At 28.5% G+C, this 26,505-nt stretch overlaps 2 protein-coding genes across 2 annotated transcripts in view; one reads left to right on the top strand and one right to left on the bottom strand.

The window, feature by feature from the left end:
- The window catches only part of LOC111636800 (N(G),N(G)-dimethylarginine dimethylaminohydrolase 1-like), a 69,805-nt gene extending 63,328 nt beyond the window's left edge, over positions 1 to 6,477 (bottom strand). Inside the window, exon 1 of the mRNA XM_023382134.1 lies at positions 6,143 to 6,477. Coding sequence (XP_023237902.1) covers positions 6,143 to 6,397 — 255 coding nt within the window. The 5' untranslated portion in view covers positions 6,398 to 6,477. The remainder of the gene's footprint in view (positions 1 to 6,142) is intronic.
- On the top strand, positions 6,412 to 25,304 carry LOC111636801 (prefoldin subunit 6-like). The gene is made up of 4 exons (XM_023382137.1): positions 6,412 to 6,616; positions 14,766 to 14,836; positions 19,946 to 20,070; positions 24,870 to 25,304. The coding sequence occupies exons 1-4, from the start codon at positions 6,547 to 6,549 to the stop codon at positions 24,988 to 24,990; spliced, it is 387 nt and encodes a 128-aa protein (XP_023237905.1). The 5' UTR covers positions 6,412 to 6,546; the 3' UTR covers positions 24,991 to 25,304.
- The last annotated feature ends 1,201 nt before the right edge of the window (positions 25,305 to 26,505 follow it).

The following is a 26,505-nucleotide window of genomic DNA, read 5'->3' as shown; positions in this document are numbered from 1 at the left end:
TATATATACAGTAAAATCCCTCAAAGTTGGGTACCTCCTAAATTGGATTCTCTTAATTGGAACCGCCGAACATTTATAATGTAACAAATATAATGAAAAGTGATAAATTTTAACATCAAATGACAGTTTAAGCTTTAAAGATCTTTAAAAAAGATGATTCATTTAGGCTTGGAAAAAGACTAATGAAATGTTTTAAAATCTCATATTTCTCATTAATATGTAACTGAAACTAACTACAATTTTTTTTTAAATTTTTGTAATCTTCCTCTTCCCTTTTATGTCGGACACCTCTCTAGATTGGACGTATTGGAACCACTAGTGTCCAACATATAAATGTAATCTTTTCTCCTAATTTTTAATGTGCATATTTCGCAATTTCATTTTAAAATATTTCGTATTAACACTTACAGACAAATATTTTAAAATTATTATGGATGCCAACGTTATAAGATTAATATAAGCTACCCACACGTCCAAAAATAAATGTGATGAAATAACTGCGATGACATCACAGATGTAATATTACGTGTTCGGTGTACAGATTATAAATATATAATAAGGGAAGAAAACGATTCGACTCGCTATTGTTTCAACAATAAAAATCTGTTAGAACATTGCCCTTTCTCACCGTTTCAAAACTATCATTTGGATCCTTATTGTTCCTAGTGAAAAATGGGATGAAATTTTGTATCTGACTAAATGTTTATATTATATAGCACAAAATTCACAGGAAGTGGAGTATAAATCGTTATTATTTATTAGTAAATTATTATTAACAATTTATAATTATTAATATAATCCAATACACGAACAAAAAAAAAAACAATTTCAGATATACCTGTACGTCCGAAATATACACTAATAAGTACAAAAAAAAAATCGCTTTATTTAATTAATCTTGATGATTTCCAAAGATAGGCCTGTATATGCTAATATACTTTCAAAGCGTTCGATTTCTCTACTAAAAATTCTTACTTCATATATAATACATCAACTAATTTAAATAAACACTGTATTCATAACCATCAATATGATATCTAATCTTTAAATGTTTGGATAAATCAAATAATACTGAAGTAAGTTGATACTTCAAACGTTTTCTTCACTTTGGTTTTGTATAAAGTGTCGAAAAATTCTTTTTTAATCGAGTAAATAGAGAAGATATTATTCTGAAATGTTTAAAATTCAAGAGAAATTCTATATCTAATAACATCTAGAAATCAAAGAAGCTTTTGTTGGACGTTAAGCAGTCAACTAAATCCAATAATAGAACCATATTAACAGAAAACCACTTCAACACGAACTTTTAATCTGTTTATAGATAGCATAAATATTTCTTTTAGATTCACGTGATGAAAAAAAAAAACTTTTTCCTGTATGTATGGATGTTTGAGTGAGAGCTACGATTTTGTTCACTCGCTTTGAAGCTTTAATAACTCCTGTGCCTTTTGTCGAAAATTTCTGAAATTTTGCAGGGAGGTTTTCATATTAGGGATATTGATGCTATTAAATTTTGGTGGTTAAAGATCCAGTGAATGGAGAGATAGAGGGGGGATCATGTGTCATATCTCGTTTGGGGTCGGACTTCAATGAAAATTTTATTCGTTATTAGCATTTGTAATTTTTTTAAAAATATAATTCGTCTTAAAAATAAAATCTCGTAACAGATAGCGCCACACACAATTTTCACTTTTTTGCCGGGAAAGTTGTGCAACTCATTGCTGAATTTTATATACAGTGTGTATATATAGGCTATATATATAGTCATTCACATGAGATACGCTGAAATAAAATGATAATTTCGATTTTGTACTTTCGAAAATACGTTTTAAATCGAGCAAAATTTAGAAATATAAATAGAAATATTCATTCCCTTAATGACATTTGTTAGATCTGTGTAAGCGATAAAATATTTAAAACATATTAATTCGAGCGACTCCACCTTTAAGAACTTTAAATTAAATTATAGTAATTTTTTAACGTAACAGAACTTTTAATAATTCAGAATATTTTTGCGCTCGTGACGCATTTACGTAACTTAATAACATTATCGTGTATTTATGGAGGTTTAAACATCGTAAAAGATAAAACCGCAATATTAACTAAATTAAAGGAAACGCGAATTTTGTTATAAAACTGATTGAAAGTGTATAATTTTGAGGCTATTGGGATTTTCGGATAATTTTCGTTTCGACCGATATGCCAACTCTAATCATAGAATGATCTTTGGAAAGCAACTTTTATTAAGATATTTACATTCATTTCCCTGGATGTTTAAGTCGTCATCTTTGAAATTGGGTCGGTCTGTTTACATAATTCTTTATGTAAATAGTAAAAGATTAACCGCTACAAATAAGAGAAAATTAGACTTCATACTTCAAACGGATAGATGTAATGAATAAAAACAACGATAAAAGTATTTTATAACTTTCCTTTAAAATAGATCAAAGAAGTTTTAACAAAAGTTATTTAAAGAATTTTTAATCTACGCTTTAAAAATATCAACATAATTATTGTTTATATTATGCAAACCAGTCTATAAAACGATATTAAACTGCTTTAAAGGAAATATTTGTATTTTATATGTACAATATAAAGTTACGAAACGTATAGGTCGTTACTCCATAAACCAAATTTTACACAAAATACGAATTTTATTACGTAAATAAACGAGAAAATAAAGTTGATTTTTTATTAAATATATTACATATATAGCAAAATAAGCAAATCTATTCTGAATTAATATATATATTACAATTTAATGCATCTTCTAATCTGACTAAAAATGTATAAAGTTATAGAGATACACAGACAGACTAACTATAGAGACAATTACTAATATTACCTATTCTTTTTCACTATTTCAATATAAATTTGAGTCCAATTTATACTAAAACAAAGCATATACAGGATATATTTAACAGTAATATAGAATTTGTACAGACCACCTGACCGGTTTAACATACTTCTCTGTAAACGAGCAATTACACTAAAATTCTTTCTTAAATGAAATTAAAGCGGAGTGGGCTTTCGATTGGGTTCTTTAACACAATAAAATTATATTTATAGTAATTACTAATGATTATAGTTATTATCAAAACGAAACCTAAAAGATAATCAGATAAAATTAAAATTACTGGCGAAACAAGACGATGACGTGTTTCGAGGAGGAGGAAGAAAATTAATGAAAACTAGGATACAGTTGATAGAATGCAAAATATTTTACGTCCAGTTTGTAGCTTTAAAACAGAACTTTTGCGATTAATTATTATTACGAATAAAATCGTTAAACAATGTTATAATGATTATTTAATGGCAGAACAATTAAAATAATTTAAAAAAAATTATATTTATAGTAATTACTAATGATTATAGTTATTATCAAAACGAAACCTAAAAGATAATCAGATAAAATTATAATATAATCCAATACACGAACAAAAAAAAAAACAATTTCAGATATACCTGTACGTCCGAAATATACACTAATAAGTACAAAAAAAAAATCGCTTTATTTAATTAATCTTGATGATTTCCAAAGATAGGCCTGTATATGCTAATATACTTTCAAAGCGTTCGATTTCTCTACTAAAAATNTCTAGTATTCAAATACCTTAGACTCTAGACTGACCTGAAAATTACATTTTACAAAAAATGGATGTTCATTAAATTGATTTTATGCAAATATAAAATGTTTGATAGAGATTTTTAAGAAAATTTCAATAATAAAGACAAAAATTTCAGGACAGTTTCTTAACTTAATTTATAATAAAAAAATTGCATTTAAAATCTTATTTAATATACTTTTTTTTTCATATAAAAGAAAAAGACAAAGGATATTTCACTGTTCTTTGCTGTTATCTTATTAAAAAGTTTATTCTATCTGAAAATATTTTTAAGATAATTTCATTAATCTCTTTAATTCTCAAAAACATCACAGTTTTTAATTTACAATTAAGTAATTTCTCATTTCATAAATTGTTTTTTATAATATATAGTAATTTAATCCTGACAAATGATAAGAAAAAATTTATAATATTTTTTTTCTAGAGAATTATTAAATCTAACATTACGGTGAGTGACAAAAATAATTATTTTTCATTTTGTTAAATTCATTTAATAATTAATATTTTAAAACCATAAAAAATAATCTTTTATTTAATGAATCACATTTATTATATTAAATATATAAAAATAACACATTAAAACATAATTATTTGTAAAAACATTTGTAAGTATTAATAATCTTATTTTAAATTTTACTCAAGATCTTTAATACAAAACGTTTAGTTTTTATGCCTTTATTTAAATCTTTAACTATAATTTTGCCATTTAAGATATTATATTTGATTAAAGGAAAGGATAAAACAAAATTATTGTTACAAAACATAGTTTGTTTAGTCTAATAATGAATTTATTATGCTTAAGTCTAGAATATGTATAAAGGAATATGATTTTGATTCTATAATTTTGATTACATTATTGAATAAGTATTAATAATATTCTAAACTTCAAATTTCATAAACATGACAGACAAATAAAAGAAACTATGATAAAGCTTATTACATAACAAAATTAATGTTTTATTTTACAATACATTGACTAATGATTACTCATACAACCAATAGATATCATATGGCTTTTCAAATTTATAAAAATGGTAGAGGAATGCATATATTTTTATAAATTTATGCATTCCTCTCTCAGAAACTTAATATTTTAAGATAAAATATTAAGTTTCTGAGAAAAAAACGCATAATAACACTGTTTAAATAGGGCAAGAAATATTACCATCTTTTGGACTTTAATTTTAAAAGATAATCTTTAATTATGTCTTTAAATCATCAATTGTAACATAAAAACATGTTGATTTTATGATTTAACATTATATCCAAATCAATGTATTATTAAATAATAACAACAAATAATTCTTATATTCCATAACAAATAAATAGGATGTGGGTCAAATATTTTAGTAAGTGTAAGATAAAAAAAGGGGGAAAAATGAAATTTGCAAACTAAATCTAAAAACCAAGTTTTTTTTTATAAAATACATTTTATAATTTTAAATTTATGCAAATTCTCTCATGATGTATCTATTACTAACAAAATGCTTACAGCACAAAATGAAGGCTTTATTTTGGAATTTATCGAGGAGAGACTCAAAATGACATCTTTTCAGATTTATAAACACAGCAGAATTTAAAGTAACATACGGTATTAAGTTTCGGAGATACTGTATAAACCTGCATAATAATAATAATAAATATAAAATGTAAAAAGAAATCTAATAATTATATTGATTTATTACAGGACGATTTTAAAAAAATAACAAGATGCGGAACAAATTTCAGTAACAATAAAGTTTGTAAAGCCAATCCGAACGGCACAAGATTTTAGTATAATACAGAGCGGTCCCGAGTTTTGCGCCATTCCGTATTATACTAATGTAGCAAAGATTATGTTGGAAAGAGGGTTGGAAAACTGGTAGCGAAAGGAAGGAGGAAGACCAAGGCTGCGACGGAAAGATAAGGCTGAGGAAGACTCGAATCGGAGGGGACTTAAGAGAGAAAATGCTCCCGACAGGAAGAAACATATTAGAAAAGGAAACGCCGACATAAGCGCGGAAAAAGGTGAAGACGAAGAATAAGACAGAGCGACCCGTAACTCGGTTAACCATTCTAGATTCGATTTAATTAATAAAATCTGTTGAATAAACAGTCACCATTCTAATATATTTCTACAAATTTATAAGCCCAAAAATCAGTTAACCATTTCAGATTAGATTTGATTAATTAATAAAAATCTGTTCAATAAACAGTTTACACCATTCTAATACGTTGAACCGATAGATATTTCCAATTACAACTTTTTGAACCTGGAATGGGCCAGGTATTTCATAACCGAAAATTTATATAAATTGTACGGGTGGAAGTTACTTTTCGTCCATTCATTTGTATACAAGCCGAGCAGAAGTGGCTCCCCCCCACCCGATGCGCCCGATAAAATAAACAAACCGAAAACAGACGACAGTTTTGACACTGGCAAAAACCGTTATCGGTCGAAAATTACCGCTTACTTTAAATTAAATGCGATTAAAAAAAACGCGTTTTGTAATTAATTACGTAAAAAAATAAGTTACCTCTTTACGTCTAGACGGATGATTTAGGCGACAAATTAGAGCGGTTCCGTTGCAGACGATGGCCGTGTCTTCTACAAAAACGCAATTTGGAAGATTCTCGTCGGGCGGTAACTCGATTACGTCGACGCCTAAATTTCTTAACGTGTGGCAATATTCTTCGTGTTGCCTTTTCGCTTCTTCTAAATCGAAATCTTCCGTTTTCAGGCTGTTAGGAATGCGGCAGACGATCGCGTGAGTATAACGTAGCGACGCCATTTTAAATTCTAAAGTTCAACTTAGGTTGAAGAGAGTGTGTGTGTGTGTATCGGTGGCTCCCTCTTTTAATCTCGTTACCGGGTTTTATTATTTTCTTTTTAAATTATTTTTATATATGTATACTCTCGTTTTTAATAACGAGAATCAAGATGGCGGCGCTCGAAGGATTACAGAAGAGGATCACGCAAGAATTGGAAAAATATAAGACGATTCAAAAGGGTAAGACGATTAATTCGATGGGAATTGTAACTTTTGTAATTGAAGAAGCTAATGATTTCAATTTATTATTGTAAAATTCCAGAAAATGTGATTTTTGTAGGTTATGTTTCTAATAGTTTTATTGTTACATAATTCAGGGTGTAATATAAGTATTATAACGACTCTTCGTTACAAATTTACGAAATGAGAAACACATAAATCGTGACGGAGATTCCTTTATGGGTGAAGAATGCCTGAAAGGAATCTGAATCCTACCACGTGCCAGATAACTGTTAGAAGTTACATTTATATCGTTTTTTATTGAATGAGCGTTAAGGGTTAGAATCTGATGAGTTCCATGCCGTGGGTAGAATTGTGGCATCCTTATAGTTCAAACATTTCCCCCGAAAGGCTTGCTTCTATATAGTTCCACCTTTTCCAAACTCAATGCTAATGTCGGTGAGTGCACCGGTTTTATGACTTTAGCTTCTTCCCATTGAATGACAACCTTTGGATTGAGCTATTCTGGATAAGCTGTACGACGCTCTCCTTTTCTTATATTGTAATCGTGCTCCCTAAGACGTTCTTTAAGGTTCCTGTTGGTGACCCCTGTGTATTTCTTGTTTGGCCCTAACTGGTCGTTCTTATACGTATTCTGTATATCCCCGATTGCTTTTTATCCTTAATCCTATCTTTGTCATTTCTCAAAAGGTTATATACTATTGGTGCTCTTTTGTATAGTAAACAGTGCCGGCCCGAGGCAAGTTTTAGGATGGAGCGAGATCCTATTATGGCGCCCGAGGTGGAACCCCGCCCACGCACTCGACCCAGGCATGTCTCAACCGATAAGGCCATTCACATACTGGCAACACGTTTGCAATTAAAATATCGAAAAGTGAAAAAAATATTTTTTTCCTTTACTTTTTTTTACCACTGAGGCGGCCCCTAGGACTTAGCGCCTGGAGCGGCTGCTTCATTCGCCCTATGGTAGGGCCAGCTCTGATAGTAAATGTATGTTTTTGTAACTTTCTACTTCCTTTGTAATACCGGCTGTGTTCTTATTATATGTGAACTTAGTTAGTTCATTGGTTTTTTTTTACCGTGGTTACTTGTCGCCTTCTTTTTAAGTTCTTATTGGTATAAGTGCTTATTGATCTTTCAATACTGTTGGCTCCATATCCTAATGTTACGGCAGTGCCCTTAATTCTATCCAGTTCCTGTAACTTGTCATATGCATTGGAGTGGTAAATGAAGACCCTTCTAATTAAAGCTCTAAAAGCCAAAAGTTTGTAACCATAGGAATCGATGGATGAAGATGGAATGTACATAGGGTCATGTTCGAATAACCATCGTACAACAAGATGTCTATGTCTAAGAAATGTATGTGTGTTGTATTCAGTTGCTCCAATTTAAGCTTCAAACCATCTTCGTTTATCTCATCTAAAACATGTTGAATTTTTTCATTTGTCCACAATATGAATACGTCGTCCAGATAACTCTTGTACAAAATTATGTCATTCTTAAAATTCTTAATAGTATTTTTCTCCAATCTATGTAGGACCAATTCATATAGCAAACTAAAACTGGGCTGCTATGTGAATATGATGAAAATGTAATGTATGTCTATAAAAACCTACATTACATTAAATAATACAAAATGTAAATTAATAAACACTGCAAAAACCTAATAAACCAGCAACAATATTTTAAACAAGGTGCAAATGCTGAAAAGTTGTACATAAGAAATTTAAAAATGATAAGATTAAATCATAAATGTAAAAAAAAAAAATCTTCACATATGGGAATCAAACCTAAAAACAAAGCCTCACATGTGACACTTAATTAAACAACGTAACTCCTAATTAGAATGGCTTCTAATTTGAAGAAGGCCTGTCTGTAAATCAAGCTGAAACATTAGTTAGAACTATAAAGAAGTGCTAGAAAAGTATGAAAAGGTATGTTTTTTATATATATATAATTTAATTAATTACACCACACTAGTGCTTCATGGATCAGTTTTCTGTATTGGTATTAATGGTTGTAGAAAACTTTTCCCTAATTTTTTCAAGTATGCTCGAATATTGGGCCATGCAACTTTGGTAGGGTTTAATACAAGTGAATACTATACCTCCACAAAATTTCATTGAAATTGGTGAGGACAAACTGCTGGGTTCTCCTTGTGAGAGTTGACAGTGAAAAGTTTAAATTAACTTGATGGCTCAGAAGATGATATACTTTGGGGCAATGATTTAGATATGAATTCAATGACAGGGATGATTAGTCATTCAAGTGGATACTCCCCTAACATTGTGGCTTTCTTACCACACCATCATGAACAGTTTATTCCATTACTATTATAAATTAGTAAATTTTGTTTAATGCGTAATAAATTAAATTAGATTGTTTTTTTTTTTAATTTTTTTTTTGTTACCAGTATATTAAAAAATGGGATGTGCAGATTATTTGAGTAAACATGGTATTTATAAAATTAGTATTGGGAAATTAAGAGATATTTAAATTGGTAATTTACATAGAATTTAATATTTTTTGCAGCTTGTGCAGATTTGTGCTAGCTCTTACAATGGAAATACTGTAGATTATTTATGAGCTGAGTTTTGGAGTGACAAAAAACTAAGGAATTTTTTACATCACTTGATAGAACATTTATTCCTAAATCAGATTGAGTAATAAAAGTGTTGATTTTCTGTGAGAATCGTAACATAGCAGTGAACAAAACTTTTACATTTGAAGAATGAAAATTTTCAATTTAATTAGATAAGAATTTTATCAACAAACTTGTGACAGATTTCAGGTATTTCAAATAAATTTTCTATCCTTAATGCAATTAACATTATTAAATACAACTTTAGGTAAATATGGATAAAATTGGTGTTTGTTTTACCAACATGATTAATCAACAAGTGTCCTTTTGATTGGTACAAAACAAATTTTGACTATCCATTTGCTATTTGGAAACATTGCTTGTTAGATATATAAATATTGCAGCTTAAAAATATAATTACTAAGACATTTTCAGTTATTTTTTAAAACTTATATATCATTATTGTTGTTTTTCTGTATCTTCTTATTTAGAATTTCTTTACTGAATTAATATAATTCATTTAACAGTAAAAAACATCAAATAATTTCTTGACATTAATTTACCACTAAAGTCTTGTTAAGTGTTATTGAAGGGGTCAGATATAAGACTCCTACAATAAAACTTAACAGGATTGTATTAGAATTTCTTTTGTATATATGCTTTAGTATTTTTCTATTGTATTATTTTTTCTGAAATGTTTGATATTCTTATAAAGTAATCATTTTATAAAACTAATTTTAAGTTTTATTAATAGTGCTATTAATTCATAATAGTTATTGTGTTTATAAGTATTTATTCATGAGTCAGTGGTTTCCTTGGTTAATCATACTTGACTCATATCGAGTGAGGAAATAAATCATTGACCTTTCAGTTAAATTCAATAAATAGTTTGTATTCAATATTCTTATAGAATTTTAAAAACATTCTTTGATAATATTGATTAAGATAGGTAGAATATTACCTATCTTAATCATTTATTATTAAGATATATTATAGAATATATTGTGAGAATATTGGATTCAAATACTTTAATGAAAGAATATGATTTTTTTTAATGCAGACTGTTCATAATAAATAAATAACCACAATACAAATTTAATATAACAGCTTTATTTCTCTGTAAAACAAACATTTTTGATCTTCTAAGATTATCTTTAGGTATTATTTGAAAAATGAAATGTCTGAAGAACACAATCTATTTCAAAGTTTGAAACCTCCAATCAGATGCATGTATTGTGTATACTTGTGTATACTTCCCCCCATTAAAATCTAAATAAAAGAAAAATTGATTAGCTTTCATTAAAACAGACTTTGAATTATTCGTATTTCTATATTATCTGAGTCTCTGTTACTATTATTCTGTTATTCATGCATTATCCAAGCCTCTGTTACTAGTGATTAGCTTGAATAATCGGGAGTATACTGTAACTGATGATCTTACAAGTCAAGTACAGCTATAATAGGCAAAATTGTTTTTAGTTGCATGTCACGCTGATGTATTTGACACAATACCAATTAATTTTAAATGCATTAATTTATTAATTACTTATTTTACAGAAAAACAGTTTACTTGTCTTTAATTTCTTTCAGAATTATCAAGATAATTTATTATATTTAAGTTTTATAATCTTTTTTGACATTCTGGGCTGACCCCAAATAATCTGGGATATAGGCCAGGATGAAGTAAGTTTTATAATCTTTTGGAACACATTTTTATTTAAAATAATATACAGCGACATTCTGTTAACCTGGCATCGTTGGGACTGATACAGTGCTGGATTATCGAATATGCTGACTTATCGGGTGATGGATTTTTTTTTTTTTTCCTGATTTCTTAGATACAATTGTACTGTACATATCTTCACATGTAAAACTGTACAAATCTGCCTTTTATGTTTAATATACCATTTCAATTTTTTTAGACTTGCTATTCATGGTTGGTTTGAAACATAAACACTAAAATCTTTGTTGTTTGTACATTTTTATCTATATATATTATATATACAGTAGAGTGTCGATTATCCAAATGCCGATCAACTGAAACATCGGTTAACCGAAAGAGTTCCAGTCGGACTGTGTCGTGCTGAATCAAATGTTTTTGATACTAGATTAACTTCTAAAGTATGATTTTTTGTTTTTGTTTTTATATTTTTCAATATATTTATTTTATTTGTACAAAATAAAGAAATAATTTTTAACGATACAATAGCCACAATTATTATTATATTATTATAAAAATTTTCATTAGGCTTAAGCGACACACAATGGAGAAAAATTTAAACATGGGATATATTAATATACTATTATTGGGATATACTAATATACTATATTAATAATGTATTTTTTTGTACATAATCGGTTATCCGAAAAATTGATTTTTTTCGAACAACCCCAGTCCCAAATTGATTCAGATAATCGACACTCTACTGTACTAGAATATTATCTTGCTGCATTTCCGAACATCAACGTTCCATCATGATAGGCAGGTATTACAGTGTGATGATGCTCGGATATTTGATCAGAGGAGCCTGGTGTATGTTTGGGAAGCCCTCCTCACCATACATTAAATCCATGCAACTCCCCCATACTTGAGTTGCCTGCAATTTGAGTCAGCTTATATAAAAGACTAAAACATCACTTTTAGCTCCACTCTCGGCACCTAACCTATGCATTATGGCATATGCATGTAATCTCCATATGCACTTTAATTTAAATTCTTTACTTTTGTTTATTCTAAATATAGTTTTGCTCTAAAGGGTTAATGCTATTAGCTTTTAATTTGAAAAGCTTGTTCAAAAGATTTATGCCTGAGGACGACACCTTATAATACATTGAAAGTGCTAGCAGCAAATAAAATGTTAGTTATATGTATTTAACGTCTTTTTGTGAGAGTTTCTTTTCTTATTTAAGTAAAAAGATTGGCGTGACATCCACCTTCAAATTTGATTAATTTACATAAGAATCAGTTAAATAATCATCAAATCATAAGACTCAGATTCAAATATAGAAGTCCATAAATTTACATTACCAGAAATATTTTTGAATCATCTCCATTTATCATCAGCTGGTTTCTGATGAAATAAAAACTCTAAACTTTTATAGTTGAATCTGATTCTTATGATTTGATGATTATGAAGCCATATTTCTTCTGCTGTAATTTCTTGAAATTATCTTTTCAAAATTAATAATAAAGTATGGCCTCCTCCTAGAAGTCTTAAAGTTTAGTATTCTGATGATGACTCCACAAAAGTAGAAAGATTTTTGTATGTTTGTGGAGTCAAACTCTACATCAGAATACAAAATTGACAGGAAGTATCTTATTTTTTCACACTTATTTTGACTTATTATTATGATGTTCTAGTGTTTGAACTTTTAATCTATTAGACAAATTAGACTGGTTCATGTGAATGAGTTTGATTCATTGAAACAGTCCCCTGATTAAAATGCTTACTGATAATTCCTAAAGTTAATATGAAAAATAATATATATACAGTTATTGTTGTATTCTAATAATTATAATACAGTTATTAAAGAACATAAACTACAATGTATTATCTGTAGGTCATGTAACCTACAGATAATACATGCTGAAGCAATTCTTATATAGTTAATAAAGTTATAACTAATTTGTAAATAGGTAATATCATAAATATCCATCAACAATTCGTAAAACAGTAATTTGTTTGAAAGAAAAACTACGAGAAACAAATTACAGAGACACTTTCAGATTCAAAACAAAATAATCCTGCCAAAAATTGCTAAATAATTTCTGTTAGATAATACTGTCTATTGGAGAAATAGTGAAATAAACATACAACAACAGTGAATACATCACATATATTAAAATAAAAATTTCTAGAGCATTTTCCACACCCCAATGTATGACATATGTCAAGGCCAAAAAAGGCAATCACTGTGCAGGGGATACAACAGTTACTGAGAATGGGTTAACAGAAAATGTGAAAATTGTAAAAGGAAATGGCTTAGTCAGCCTGTCAAAAGTGATTAACTTGTGAATAAGCTGCTATTGAATGCATTTCTCAATGATCAATGAATAAAATAATCAATTATTTTATTTACTTTTTTACATGTGTTTTAATATGGAAATGATGATGATGATGATGGTAAGAAAATATGAAAGTTATGATGATAGATAAAAATAAACTAACAACTATAACTCCACAATAAACCTATTATTAATTTAACTATTTAACTGGAATTTATACTATTTAATAATATCTTCAATTTATGTAATTATAGAACAGATTTGGATAAAGATCTATTTATAATTGAAAGCATTTTATTAAATACAATTATAGAAAATATAAAGCTTTCATTACAGAACAAATTTGGATAAAAAGTAGAACAAGAAAATTTTACTATTTTGAATATTGGTAGAAGGATTTTTCTACATAGAGATCCTCTGAAAAGTTTTTGCAGTAACCCGAAATCATTAGGGAAATTGAAGATATAATTAAATAAATAGTGTAAACTCCAGTTAAATGATTAATAAGTAAAGAACCAATATTATATTTCAGTTTTTTAAATGAATAAAAATGCCAACTACAATTCACAAAATTCTAATTAAAAAAAAAAACTAAAAACTTATTATCAATATTATTTTGATAAAATTATTAGTATTTATTTATTTTTTTTTTTTTAATCTAAATTGATTACCTTTTTCAATGTATCAGTAATAGAATGATTAAAGCCAAATTTCAGCTATTTTCAAGCTGCATTAATAGTTAGTTACCATTTAACATGACTGGGAATAGTTGAATGTGCTGCCATCTCATATTAATTTTAATAATTATAATAAATTAATTTTTAAATCAGAAATTTCTGAAAGAATCAGCTCTGAGTGAGACTTGAACCTGCAACTTCTGCTTACTGTGCAGGTGCATTGCCAATTATGTTAATCCGGACCTTTGTCCAATCTTCACTTCCAAAAATGTTAGTTTAGATATAAAAGGAAAAGAAACTGATGAAGATATTTAAAAATTTTTAGAATGCTTTTATTAGCAATTAAACTTTAAGTTCAAAATTCTACCAAACAAGTTATGAATGTATATTTGAATGATACTTTAATGTATTGTAGATAATTAGGCTGCAATTTGAAAAAATTGTAGACCTATAAATTCCCACTGTCATCTGTCCGTCCATCTGTCTTTCTTTAGTCTCAAGAATGGACTTATGTAGATGCAAGACGAGATCAGATATGGAAACCTTAGGGGCAGGAGGCCCCAATTTACTATATATGAACTTTCAATGCAAATCAGAAGTCATACTATTTCAATTCAAAATTTTTTTTCCTGAAAAGTGTTAAATAAATGATTGGTGCGACTTGATTGTTAAAGGAAAAGTATGGTGTACAGGGACAAGCCACTTGAGGTGGAGCAAAAATTTGAGCTTAGCATTGTGACAATATCACAATAAATAATTGCTCATTTTTAATTAAAAAATTTAGTTTTTAATATTTAAACATAAAATTAATGATTTAATAATTAAATGCTTAATACTGAAATTATAATTAAAATGTAATAATAAAATAAAATTTTATTTTTACAGATTTTCAAAAAACTTATTCTTTAAGACAACAGTTAGATGCCCAGTTAAATGAAAATAATGTTGTTAAAGAGGTAAATATAGCTTGAATATTTTTCTGTTTATTGAATAATTATTGATGCATACTGATACATATTAGTTAGTATCCAAAACAGTTTGATATATTCTGTACATTGAATAGAATATTGATTTGTCTTATTTAAAAGAAATTAATTGTATGCTTGAAACTGCAAGTTGTTTTAGTTTCTAAAACTCTTAGATACAGTATGATACTCTCTTCTCTCTTCTTGGTGCCATATCAGATTCCTGACGTCGGCGACACCTGGCGTAGGTTTGTAATCCGCCAAGGTGTATACTAGGGAAAGTTACTACCCAGAGTGGTTTCCCGTTGCCTTCTCTGGGGCGCGATGTTACGCGAGGGAAACGAATGCCTTCCGGGAGGACTTTTATGGGGAACTGGCCTCCTATTTAGTCGTTATTGGTCTAGACACACCTGAGATAAAACACATAATCACAGACTTATTGAGAGTAAAATTCCTTAAACTTTAAAACATTATAAAAGTAACTTAGTAAAAGTTAAAAATTAAAGAGGCAGTGAATCCAATTGCAGAATACTTTTAATAAACCACTGATACCTCTAAATGCATTTCACCTTCGTACCTAAAAGGCCTCCTCAGTAGAGTCAATGGCAGTTTTAGATAATAACATTTTACTATATTTTTTAAATACAATTGTAATTACAGAACAGTTTTGGACTAATAGCATCACTTAGTACTGTTCTTATCTCTCAAAGTTACATTTATATCCTCAATGAGGGGCAGTCGTTGTTTAGGATATAAATGTAACTTTGAGAGATAAGAACAGTACTAAGTGATGCTATTAGTCCAAAACTGTTCTGTAATTACAATTGTATTTAAAAAATATAGTAAAATGTTATTATCTAAAACTGACATTGACTCTACTGAGGAGGCCTTTTAGGTACGAAGGTGAAATGCATTTAGAGGTATCTGTGGTTTATTAAAAGTATTCTGCAATTGGATTCGCTGCCTCTTTAATTTTTAACTTTTACTACGTTACTTTTATAACGTTTTAAAGTTTAAGGAATTTTATCCTTAACAAGTCGGATTAAATTGAAAATTATTTTTTGTGTATTTTTTATAATACAATTAAGTGAATGAAATAGCAACTGACTGCACCATTTTAAATAATTTTTATACAATCAAAGAATCTGCTGAAAGTGTCTACAACTGTGTAACACACACTAGTGAAGACAAAATTTCCAGTCCTCCAGCACATGATGAATCACATAAGGCAAAATTTGCTGACACACTTGCATAATATATTCTTTTACATCTTTGATGATGAGCTTACAAACACATCTGTGTGTGATTGATTTGCAGTCTGGATGGAGCCTATTGAATTTTCTGGTCACTTTTCAGTGATCCCCACCATCAAAATCACTTGAATTTGTTCCTCCATAATTAATCATTACATGATTTTTCTGTAACGACAGAATCAGTAATATGAGAAACTCCTATGGGACACCTTGTAGTACAAGATGTAATAAAAAAAAATAATCAAATGTTATAAAATTAAGCAGACTTTTTTATTACAATTATGATTAATGTTTTTCAAGACATTTCGCATATAGAAGAAACTATTCTGATGTTTGAATTTTTGTTGTGATTTGATGATGATGTGAAATGTCTTGAAAAACATTTAAACATAATTAAATTGCAAAAGGATTCTTAATTTTATACCATTTGAGTATTTTAATGTGTGTTGATGAAGCTTAATAGATTGAAAACAAAGTATAATATCCAGATCAGTGGTTTTCAGTGTATTTGAATTAATTAACCATTGTCATTGTGTTAAAGGTGTTTTTATTATATGTGTAAATGAAAAATGATGTTGAAGATCTTTTTCTCAAATACACAAAAAATAGAGAAACAATTTGCATGTTATTAATTGGTTTTTGAAATTTTGTGGCACATCAGTTCAGAACCAGTAAGATTATTTTAATAATAATAATAATATAATTTAATATTGTAATTATTATAATAATAGTAATACAAATTTCTTTCAGATGACAAAACATTTTCCTTGGTTATCAATATTTCTTGTAAAAATATGAATTGTTTTAAAAAAATATAGTAAAAACTTGATCTAATGTTTTTACTTTCTTATTTCTAATTAAATTACAATGCAAAAATATATACACTAGATTTGATTTTTTTACATAAAATACAGTATTAAATTTGGATAGTAAACTGGATTATTTAATTTTGTTCTGAATAAATTGATCGTTATAGCAAACTGTTAACAAATAATAACTATTTTAGATATTCTCTGTGGTTTAATGTAGTAGAATCAATAAATATCTCTTTTAATATACAGACACATACATAGATTTATTAGTAATATATGCATATAATATTCACATTAATTTAATGAACAATGTAAATCATACTAATTCAAGATAATAAGACTTGACCACACCCAACAGAAACACACTTAAAATGATCATTAATTATATTAAAGTACATTTGCTGATTACTATCACATCCTGAAATAATATGAAATTAATACCCATCAGATAAATGAAAATGATACCAGTTAGAATATACAAATATTGAGAACATTGGATTCCATAGTGTACAGATTGAGTATTATAACTTAAAATATTTCCAAAATTACATTTTATGGGAGAAAAAAAATTTTAATTATATTAATTATTTGACATATTTTGAGATTGTAGCATATTATCCTTGTTGCATTTCATCAATATCTGTGGAAATGTAGACAGCCATTTATCAGATGCTGGAGAAGCTAGAGAGGAAACAAATTCAGTGAACTGACACACTACAAAATCCATTCTGGACAATGAAGGATAAAGGCCCTCTTGTAGTGCAGGGGTTGCATTGCATAGCGCAAAAACCACCACTTGGCGATATTTTTATTAAAGTGATGATAAAAGTATAATATTGGCGATAGCAAGTGGTGATAAAAACCCCAGTCTGCTTGTTTTGACATTCATCATGATATTGAATCACAAATCACTCTTTGGAAAAAACAATAAAATGTCAAGCTTCGGTACAGTGGGAGTCCCATTCACCACACACCTAGCGATTTCATGATGTCACACAGCAAGTTCAGACAGAAAAGTAGGAAGTGACATTCAGAACCAAGAGAAGTTTTTTGCAGTGTTGCAAATAATCAATAAAAAATCCCCAATGCTGATTGGGGATTTTTCATCGATTAACAGAAAATTGGGGAATTTTTTGGAGTAACTTTTTTCATTTTAATTTTTTTCAGTAGACTAAAACAAAAATTTTGACATGACATAACCTGTGAAATACTGTTTAAACATTGTGATAAAATGTATTGTTCAGAATTATTCATCAAAAAATTATTCAAAAATGATTGCTATTGCTAATTAGGAGAGGACAGAATTCAGGTTTTTAATTCAAATGAAACTTGGTGAACATGTAGCCTTAAGCACAAACAACCCTTTGTCCAAATAATTGGACCCACTTCTCTATCGCTTCAAAAAATTGGGCTTCTGAAAATCTAGTGTTTAGGTTACGTCTTTGGAAGTTCCATGTCCCAGATTGGCAATAACTGAGTGAATAAGACCCTATGTACTGGACCTAGACAATGTAGGTTTGAACCTTCAGTTTTAGTTTTAATTTACAATTTTTTTTATGTATAACTTTCTTATTTTACTGCATCATTAGTATTATTATTACTATTAATATTATTCTGTTTAAAGCTTATAAAATAAGAGATTAAAAATTGTGACGTCATTTCCTGTTTAGTGAAAACAAGTCTCTGTAGAGTTAACTCTTTAATGTTGTTAAATAAGACTAGACTTTGATTTCTTCACATTTAAAACTAAACTACAAAAGCATTAACTAAAATTCCAAAGGTTTCAACCTCCAGAGAGTTGCCTCTTATTCACTTGGTTATATCCGCTCCTAATTCAGATTACACTTCCAAATTCTTATAAGTTAAACATTAAATTTTCAGAAGCCACTTTTTTTGGAAACGTTTGAAAAGTGGGTCCTATTATTTAAATGAGGAGCTGTTTGTGTTTAAAGCTAAGCTTAAACTGGTGGCAATAAACAATATAAAGTTGCGGAATTGTGGCAATATTTTTAAATTTTCCAGAGTGACCTCTGATAATGGGATCTATATCTGATCATTTTTTTTTTTTTTGTTTGGAAGAGATTAGAAGGTTGGATTGGTTAAAAAAAAAAAAGCATGGGAAAGAGATTTCTCTCAGCTTTCAGACAGAATAAATGGGTGTTTCAAAGCAAGAGTGGTTACATAAAGTCTATGGAGATGATGAAGTGGAGTTGAGTATAGTTCTTTAGGACAGAATTACAAGAATTAAGTCAATTTATTTGTAATTCTTTCTTCTTAGAAAGACCACAAACTAGAAGCATCATTTAAGAGAATTTCTAACATTTTTTTATTCACGTTTCTTTACTAATATATTCACTAACTTAAATTTCATTATGTATTTATAAATAGAAGAGCAATCTACTTAATACATATCAGCTGATAAGAAAATTTCACATTGTTTGAAAAGTTTCACTCATGAAAATGAAATCATGCTTTGAAATATTCCCAGATAATCTTGTCTATAGTAAAATGCATTCAGTGTGTTCTTGTAATCTCAACACCATTAAAAAAAGAGCGATTAAATTACACACATACTAGATTCCCTTATGATACACAGCGAGTCAAATAAGCACTGTTTCTTCAACTTTTGTGTGTTAAGTAATTTCTGAATAATTTATACTGTAATTTCATATGTAAAACTATAGAAATTTGTAAAAATCTTGAATTTACTTGTCATATATTTTCTCTAAAAATTGTTTTGCTAAATATTTTTATGCAAAAATATGTAGATATTTTATCAAAATTATTAATCAGTTGCAACATTATCTTTAAAACTTTAAACAAAAAATAATTTTGTATAAATCAGTTTGCATTTTCAGTTTTTATATTTTCCGTGCATGTGTAATTTAAAATTATAAATATAAAATTAAGAAATTAATGGTGTGAAACTTATTAACTGGTGATAAATTAATATTTGATAATTTTATCTAGTTTTCCATTAATATTAAAGATATTAATTAATTTGAATAAAATATTTATTTTGTTTTATTTATTAGGAAATGGAACTTCTAGAGTCCGATTCTAATGTTTATAAACTTACTGGACCAATTCTAATTAAACAAGATTTGGATGAAGCTAAACAAAATGTCAGTAAAAGAATAGAATATATTACCAGTGAACTGTAAGTAAAAAGTTTTATTTAAATATTTAATGACAATTTCACATTATATTATCTTTCTGTTGATTGCAATCAGTACTTATTAAATTAGCTGTAATTGTTTATTAATGGCTGATGTGGAGCAAGAAAAGAAGCATAGAATATAATATATAATATAAACATGTTAGTTTCTTTCATCTTGTAATTTCCTTCTCATGCAAAGCAGTAAAATATAAACATTTTTATCAAATAAATAACATATATATTACAGAATGAAATACAAAATTTCTTGCTGTAATTAACTACAGGTAGGCCTCCTACAACGTGGTAGATATGTTCCTTGAAAATACTGCGTTGTGGGAAATTGCGTTATAGGAAACACTAACTTAATACAAAAACTGGGATTCAGTTCTAAAAAGAGAAAAACTTGGTGTTTGAATGGCATTTTTAAAATTTTTCAAACTAGCCATTGCTAGCCACAAATTTAACACTGGTTTCATCAGCTGATGACTGTCCCATTTGTTTTAAATAATCAAATATTTTTAAGGCTTTGTGTTTAAGTGCACTTTTATTTAAAGGCAACCGTTTCTTGTTCATATCTTCTGCCCATAATATTAGTGCTTGTTCCATTTTTTCTGTTATAGGTGCTCTTGGATGAGCAATTTTTTCTCAAGAATAGATGATCCGGATGCGACCAAATTCCTAATCTTTTCTTCCGATTGCTTAATCAACCGAATAGTTGACTCATTTAAATTAAAATGCCTACCAATATCAGCTATTTGCTCTTGATTTTTAATTCAGTCCAAAATTTATATCTTTGTTTGAAGAGATATAAATTTCCTTTTTGATGACGGTTCTTTTTATTCGGCATTGTTATGGTTAAATTTTTTTCAATCAGTTTTGTGGACAATAAAAATCACAAAAAATAACTTCCTTTCACTATGTTGTTAAAAATGTATACCCAATAAAAGTTTATACTTATTTTGGACCATTTTTGCGGTCCACGCCTATTGAAAGAGTATAAATGATCGAAAATTTAGTGATATATTTGAGTGTTTACGGTAACTGATGCACATCTGCCTAGAAATCAGTCTTCCCCTGAAATTTTCATGGGAACGACACGTCAACGTTGACAAACAGCTGTTTTCAAGGACATTTAGCTATGTACACCAAACTGCGGCTCATATCACGTGATCCATTGCGAGTTTTCTGTTATGTGAAAGATAATTTGTTTCTAAATACCATAAACCATGTTGTAAGAAAATTTCTACATTTTTCCAAACCTGTTGGAGTGAAAACGCATTATAAAGGTACCACGTTGTAGGAGGCCTACCTCTAATTTTACTCAATTATATTTTCTAAGGCTGTGTCCTACGTGGCAGTGTCTAGCGACTGTGAGCGAAAAAATCTTTATATGCGTGTCCAACTCGCAAGTGACTTCTGTCCAGAGTGGAATCATGTTTACAAAATGGCAGCGAGACGACTTTATCAAATGCTTGCTACATAAAATATAACAAACATTAAAATGGTAAATTTGACAGGTAATTGTTATCACTAACTAGATACACAACAAATATAAAGAATCTTCATAGAATAATAAGATAAAAAAAGTTTTATTTTTTAAATGTTACGTTTACAAAATCAGAAATTATTAAATTACATAAAAGATTATTAATTAATTAAAGTACATACAACATATATACACAATTTATTTGTCATACTGTTTTCATTCATCTACAAAATCAGCCATTTTTTTTTGTTGCAAGCATGAGCAGTGGAAGTGATGATCAAACTGGCTTGGTAGCTGCTTCTTGCACATGCACGTAGAAGTGTCATCTGGTGGTTGCTACACGCAACGTAGTTACTCCAGACATGCACATTTGCTTGAACCAGTTTGTCCGCTCTGCTTGGAAGCATGTTTGCGCTCGCGGTCACTGGACACTGCCACGTAGGACATAGCCTAAAGCTATTTTCATGCTGCTACCAATTTAGTATGAAATGACTAAAATTTCTTTTTAATATTTTAAAGTACTTTTACACTTATTCTAATATATGACTACAAATAGTCATTTACTGTTATCATAGAAATGTGAAACAATTTTGAGCTCTGTTCAACATAGAAATGTTGAACAAAGCTCAAAATTTTGTTACATCAATAAGCATATTTGAATCATAAGATTCTTTATGCAAAATGGAGAGAAGACTGATTATATTAGTACAGGAAATCTTTGGCTTTATGATTGAAATGAAAAGTATTATTAAGATGTGTTAAAAAAGAAGAATGGTTGTAGAAAAACAGCCACAGCTTTAGGGACACTGTCAGCTGGGTGATGGTGAGTGTACAATCGTAAAAGGCACCATACATCTGGGCAACAAAATAAGAAATCAGCAATAGAAAAATACAACATTTTTTATTGTTTTCTTTATTAATATCACCATTCTTTTCTATTGATTTCAGTAAATTTAAATAATATTTTTTAAGAAACAAATTAAAAGAACAATTTTGTAATTAACAAACATATTTATACATGTTACATATATTATTTATTTATTTTACAAGTGTATAGAAAAGTCCTGAAAGACAGTTGATATCTACTCCCAAAATTAAGAAAATACATAAAAACAAAGATAATAATTATATAAAATTAAAAATACATTACATTTATACTTTTTTGTTTTAATATATAAAGTTCTTTGAAAAAATTTGTTTTCAAAGAACTGCTTTTCTTTGATATGCTTTGTCAACTGCTTTTGACTGCAATTAACAATGCTACAGTGTTCCAAAATATTCCGCTTCCTAATTTGAAAGTAATTCTTAAATTATAACTCATACCTCATAAGTTTTAACCATATTTTTATATATACGCTAGCTGTTACCTGCAACTTTGCCTGCGTGGTTTTGCAAGCAAACCCCATTTATATTCAGTATTTCAACAACCATAGTAATTGTTATATAACACCTACCGCTGAGAATGATGAAAATTGCTGAGAATCAAACGAGCTGTTTTCAATTTGATCAATTTTCTGGAACGTTTACAATCGTTCTATAATCAAACCAATATACAATAACAAATTTGAATTTAAAATGATTCAAATATTTGGTTAAAAAATCGAAAAATATAAAAATATTTATAACAATGTATGAAATGTTATCAGTTTAATACACATAAGTACTCAATGAAGACTAAACATAGTTGAAAACAAAAAATCACATCTAAAATAGTACAGTAGAATCCGTTCTTCAGGTTAAGCCTTAATGCTCTCCCTCTCCCTCCGCGGGGGGAATTTCGAAAAATCTCTTCTTCACCAAATTTCAATTCTAGGTTCAGCGGTTTGCTCTGGGCGAAGATGAATCAATCACTCAGTCAGTCAGGACAAGTAATTTTATATATTTAATATTTATTTATTTAGATTTTACCAATATTTACAAAAAAATTCCACCAAATCATATGCTTGCTAAGCATGCAAAAATTTTTAAGTTTCTGTCATCCAATTAACCATTGTCCACTTGACTATTATCCATTGTGAACTGCCCAATTGACCATTGTCCAGCTGTCATGTACCCCAGCTTTAGACCTGACAAGTAAATATCCTGTAAGTAAATGGGAAATTTTGTAAGTTTGTTTATAACCATAGAATAAATATTATATAAAGATGACACTCTAACTCTTTTATATTGTGCCACCAAATTTGACTAAGAATCCAGTATGACAATGCAAGTTTACTACACATGCAAGAAGTTGGAAAAAGTGACATCTCTGTCCTAGATAGCACTACATATATGCATAGCAGATATTTTTAAAGCATTTCCTGTCAGTAAAAATCAAAATATGCATGGTTGTATGTATATTAGGTAAAGGTTTCTATATGTTCAAGGTATCCACAGCAAATTTGGCATGAATATTCTTTGACACACTAGAAAAAAAATACTATGTGGGATATCCAGTCCCAACCATCCCTATAGCTCACCTTCTCTTAAATTAAGCCTGAGCAATTTTGTGTTTTGCAGTTTTATTATTGTAAATATTCAGTTCAATAAATATATATATTTACTAAGATCATTGTATTTATCATTCTCTCCCATCCTAAGCTCACCAATCCCTCATCCCCTCAAAAGCCTAAGCAATGCTGGACACAGAGCTAGTAATCAAATAAAAAAATCAACTCAAATCTAATCATATCATATAAAATAATTAATTTTTCCTTATTTTATTTGTTGATATTCTTCAAAAAAGGACACATGGTGGATGGGGCCATTGGAAATTGGAAAATTTTTAGAGATGTTAGTAGGACTGTTCCCTATATATTTGTAGCTGCTGCTTGACAAGTTCTATCCATCCATGTGAAAAGTTGTATAGAAGTGTGATAAGATGCATATATTCTGTATTAAAGAATGTTCTTAATTATAACTACAATGCAAGTAAAAAAAAACTGAAAATTAGTAAAAGTATATGTTTAATAAAGCATTTTAAGCTATGAATGTTTTACTAAAATGTTCATAATTTTATCAGATTTACAGTTTATCTGCATTCATTCTGCTTGAATCACCATCTTACTTGCTGTATTATCAGTTCTTTCCATAATATTTATATAATTTATAGTTTAAATTATAATAAATTATTAAATTATATATGCAGAGTTCCTAAAAGTCAGTTAACAGACATATTTTAAGATTTATTCAGTCACTTCATTGGGAGCAACTGATTTGTGAATTCCCGTAGAAATTCCAAACTAATTCTAATCATTCTTTAAATATTTGTTGGTTAACTGAGTTTTGGGTTACCTATATTAATTTTTTTTTAATTAAAGTAAATCTTTTATAGGAAAAGACATGATTCAACTTTACAAGAATTAGAAAAGAAACAGGATAACCAAAGGGAAGTGATTAATAAATTGCAACAGCAATTCCAACAGGCGCAAGTTAAAGCGGCTATGAAAGCATAATAAACCTCTTGCGAGATTTGGTATATTTATTGCAACATTGTTTTTTTTTTTTAAATAGCAATTTTACAGTTTTAATAAAATTATTACATTGATTTGCAAAGATTTTCTATACTTAAAAATATTAATGTTTATACACAACCATAATTATCAGTTTAATAAAATATTTTTAACATTAACTATTTAGTATAATACAGTTTGTTTGTATCACAAAAACATTATTAATAATTTTATTTATTATGCTAATGAATGACACGATAAAAGATGTATTACTACTTATTAATAAAATAAATCAATATATATGTTTTTCTTTGAAAGTTTATAGACAGTAGTGTAGCTTTTTGTCATTTAATCAGTGTTTTTGTAGTTTGAAAAATCTCTATACTACTAATTTTAAATGTATGAAACCAGATGGCCAAGCGGTTAAGGTCCCACTCCTGTGGGGAACCCGGGATTAAATCCGGACAGGTCAGAAAACCCCAGGAATTTTTGGGGGTGGTTTGTTCAGATATATCAGGTCCTGTCCATCCCATCACAGGTCTGGTCAAACCAACAGTGAGGTTATTAAAACAGACCTTAATGTCCAAGGGGAGGAAAGGACTTCAAAAAAATATATATTTAACTAAACAGAACGTGTAATAAATCAGATGAAAATGTTATATGAGAATAATAATAATGATAAATTTTAAATTGCAGTCCAAACTTGTACTAATTCAAATGCACTTAATCCAAATCTAAACAAAAAGTAATCAGGTAATTTGATATTTATTTGTACTGCACATTGTAATATAAATGTATGCACCAAACACAAAATTTTACATTGATAATATGTGTAATATATATATATATTTGTCCATGGGTTGTAATTGGGTGATTGCTGCTGAGATTTTATATTGTAAATGTGCGCTATCAATAAGTATATTCATTTTTGAATTTGTTTCCCTTATTAAATGTGCATGACTCAAAATGGAACTTTATTTTTCAGATTGATTTAAAAATATGAAGCATAATAACAGTAAAATATTCGTTAATAATTAAAAAATGTGACTAATATTATATGTTTAATAAAATTGTCAAGATAGTAATTGTAAAATTAACAAATAATTTAAGACTACGATAAATTTTCCTGACATGAGAGAAGGAATGAGAGTTTTTATTGTATTACTTATTAATTACTGTCCTGGCAATTTTATTAAATGTATATTATGTATTTTATTTGTAGTCACCAGAAGGTGTTTTTTAATATTTTGCATAGTGAGGTGGACAAGGAGCATCTAATAAAAGGTTGACTCTGCAGTAAGATTGTTATTTTCCTGAAGTTTGAGAAAGGACAAAAGACGTTTTATTGTATAGCCTTAAATTATTTGTTAATTACAACTAATATTATTTATTTTAATACACAAATTAGAAATTGCTCTCGAGATTTGTTTCCAGATGCACTTCAGTATTTGTTCTATAGTCCTTTTAGAGTTTTAGCTTCTTTATAACCATACTAATCTGAAATTTTTAATTATCCAG

This window comes from Centruroides sculpturatus, unplaced genomic scaffold, assembly GCF_000671375.1.
Source record: "Centruroides sculpturatus isolate CEXI.00-Female unplaced genomic scaffold, Cexi_2.0 scaffold1091, whole genome shotgun sequence".
Lineage (NCBI taxonomy): Eukaryota > Metazoa > Arthropoda > Arachnida > Scorpiones > Buthidae > Centruroides > Centruroides sculpturatus.
Note: the sequence above shows the minus strand (reverse complement) of the source record. Positions and strands in the feature narration are given on the sequence as shown.

What these genes read in the sequence shown, in the direction of transcription:
- LOC111636801 (XM_023382137.1), top strand. Translation starts at nt 6,547, where the DNA reads ATGGCGGCGCTCGAAGGATTACAGAAGAGGATCACGCAAGAATTGGAA. An exon ending in AAAATAATGTTGTTAAAGAG is followed by an intron (nt 14,837 to 19,945) that starts GTAAATATAGCT and finishes TTTATTTATTAG; the next exon opens with GAAATGGAACTTCTAGAGTC. An exon ending in GAATATATTACCAGTGAACT is followed by an intron (nt 20,071 to 24,869) that starts GTAAGTAAAAAG and finishes AATCTTTTATAG; the next exon opens with GAAAAGACATGATTCAACTT.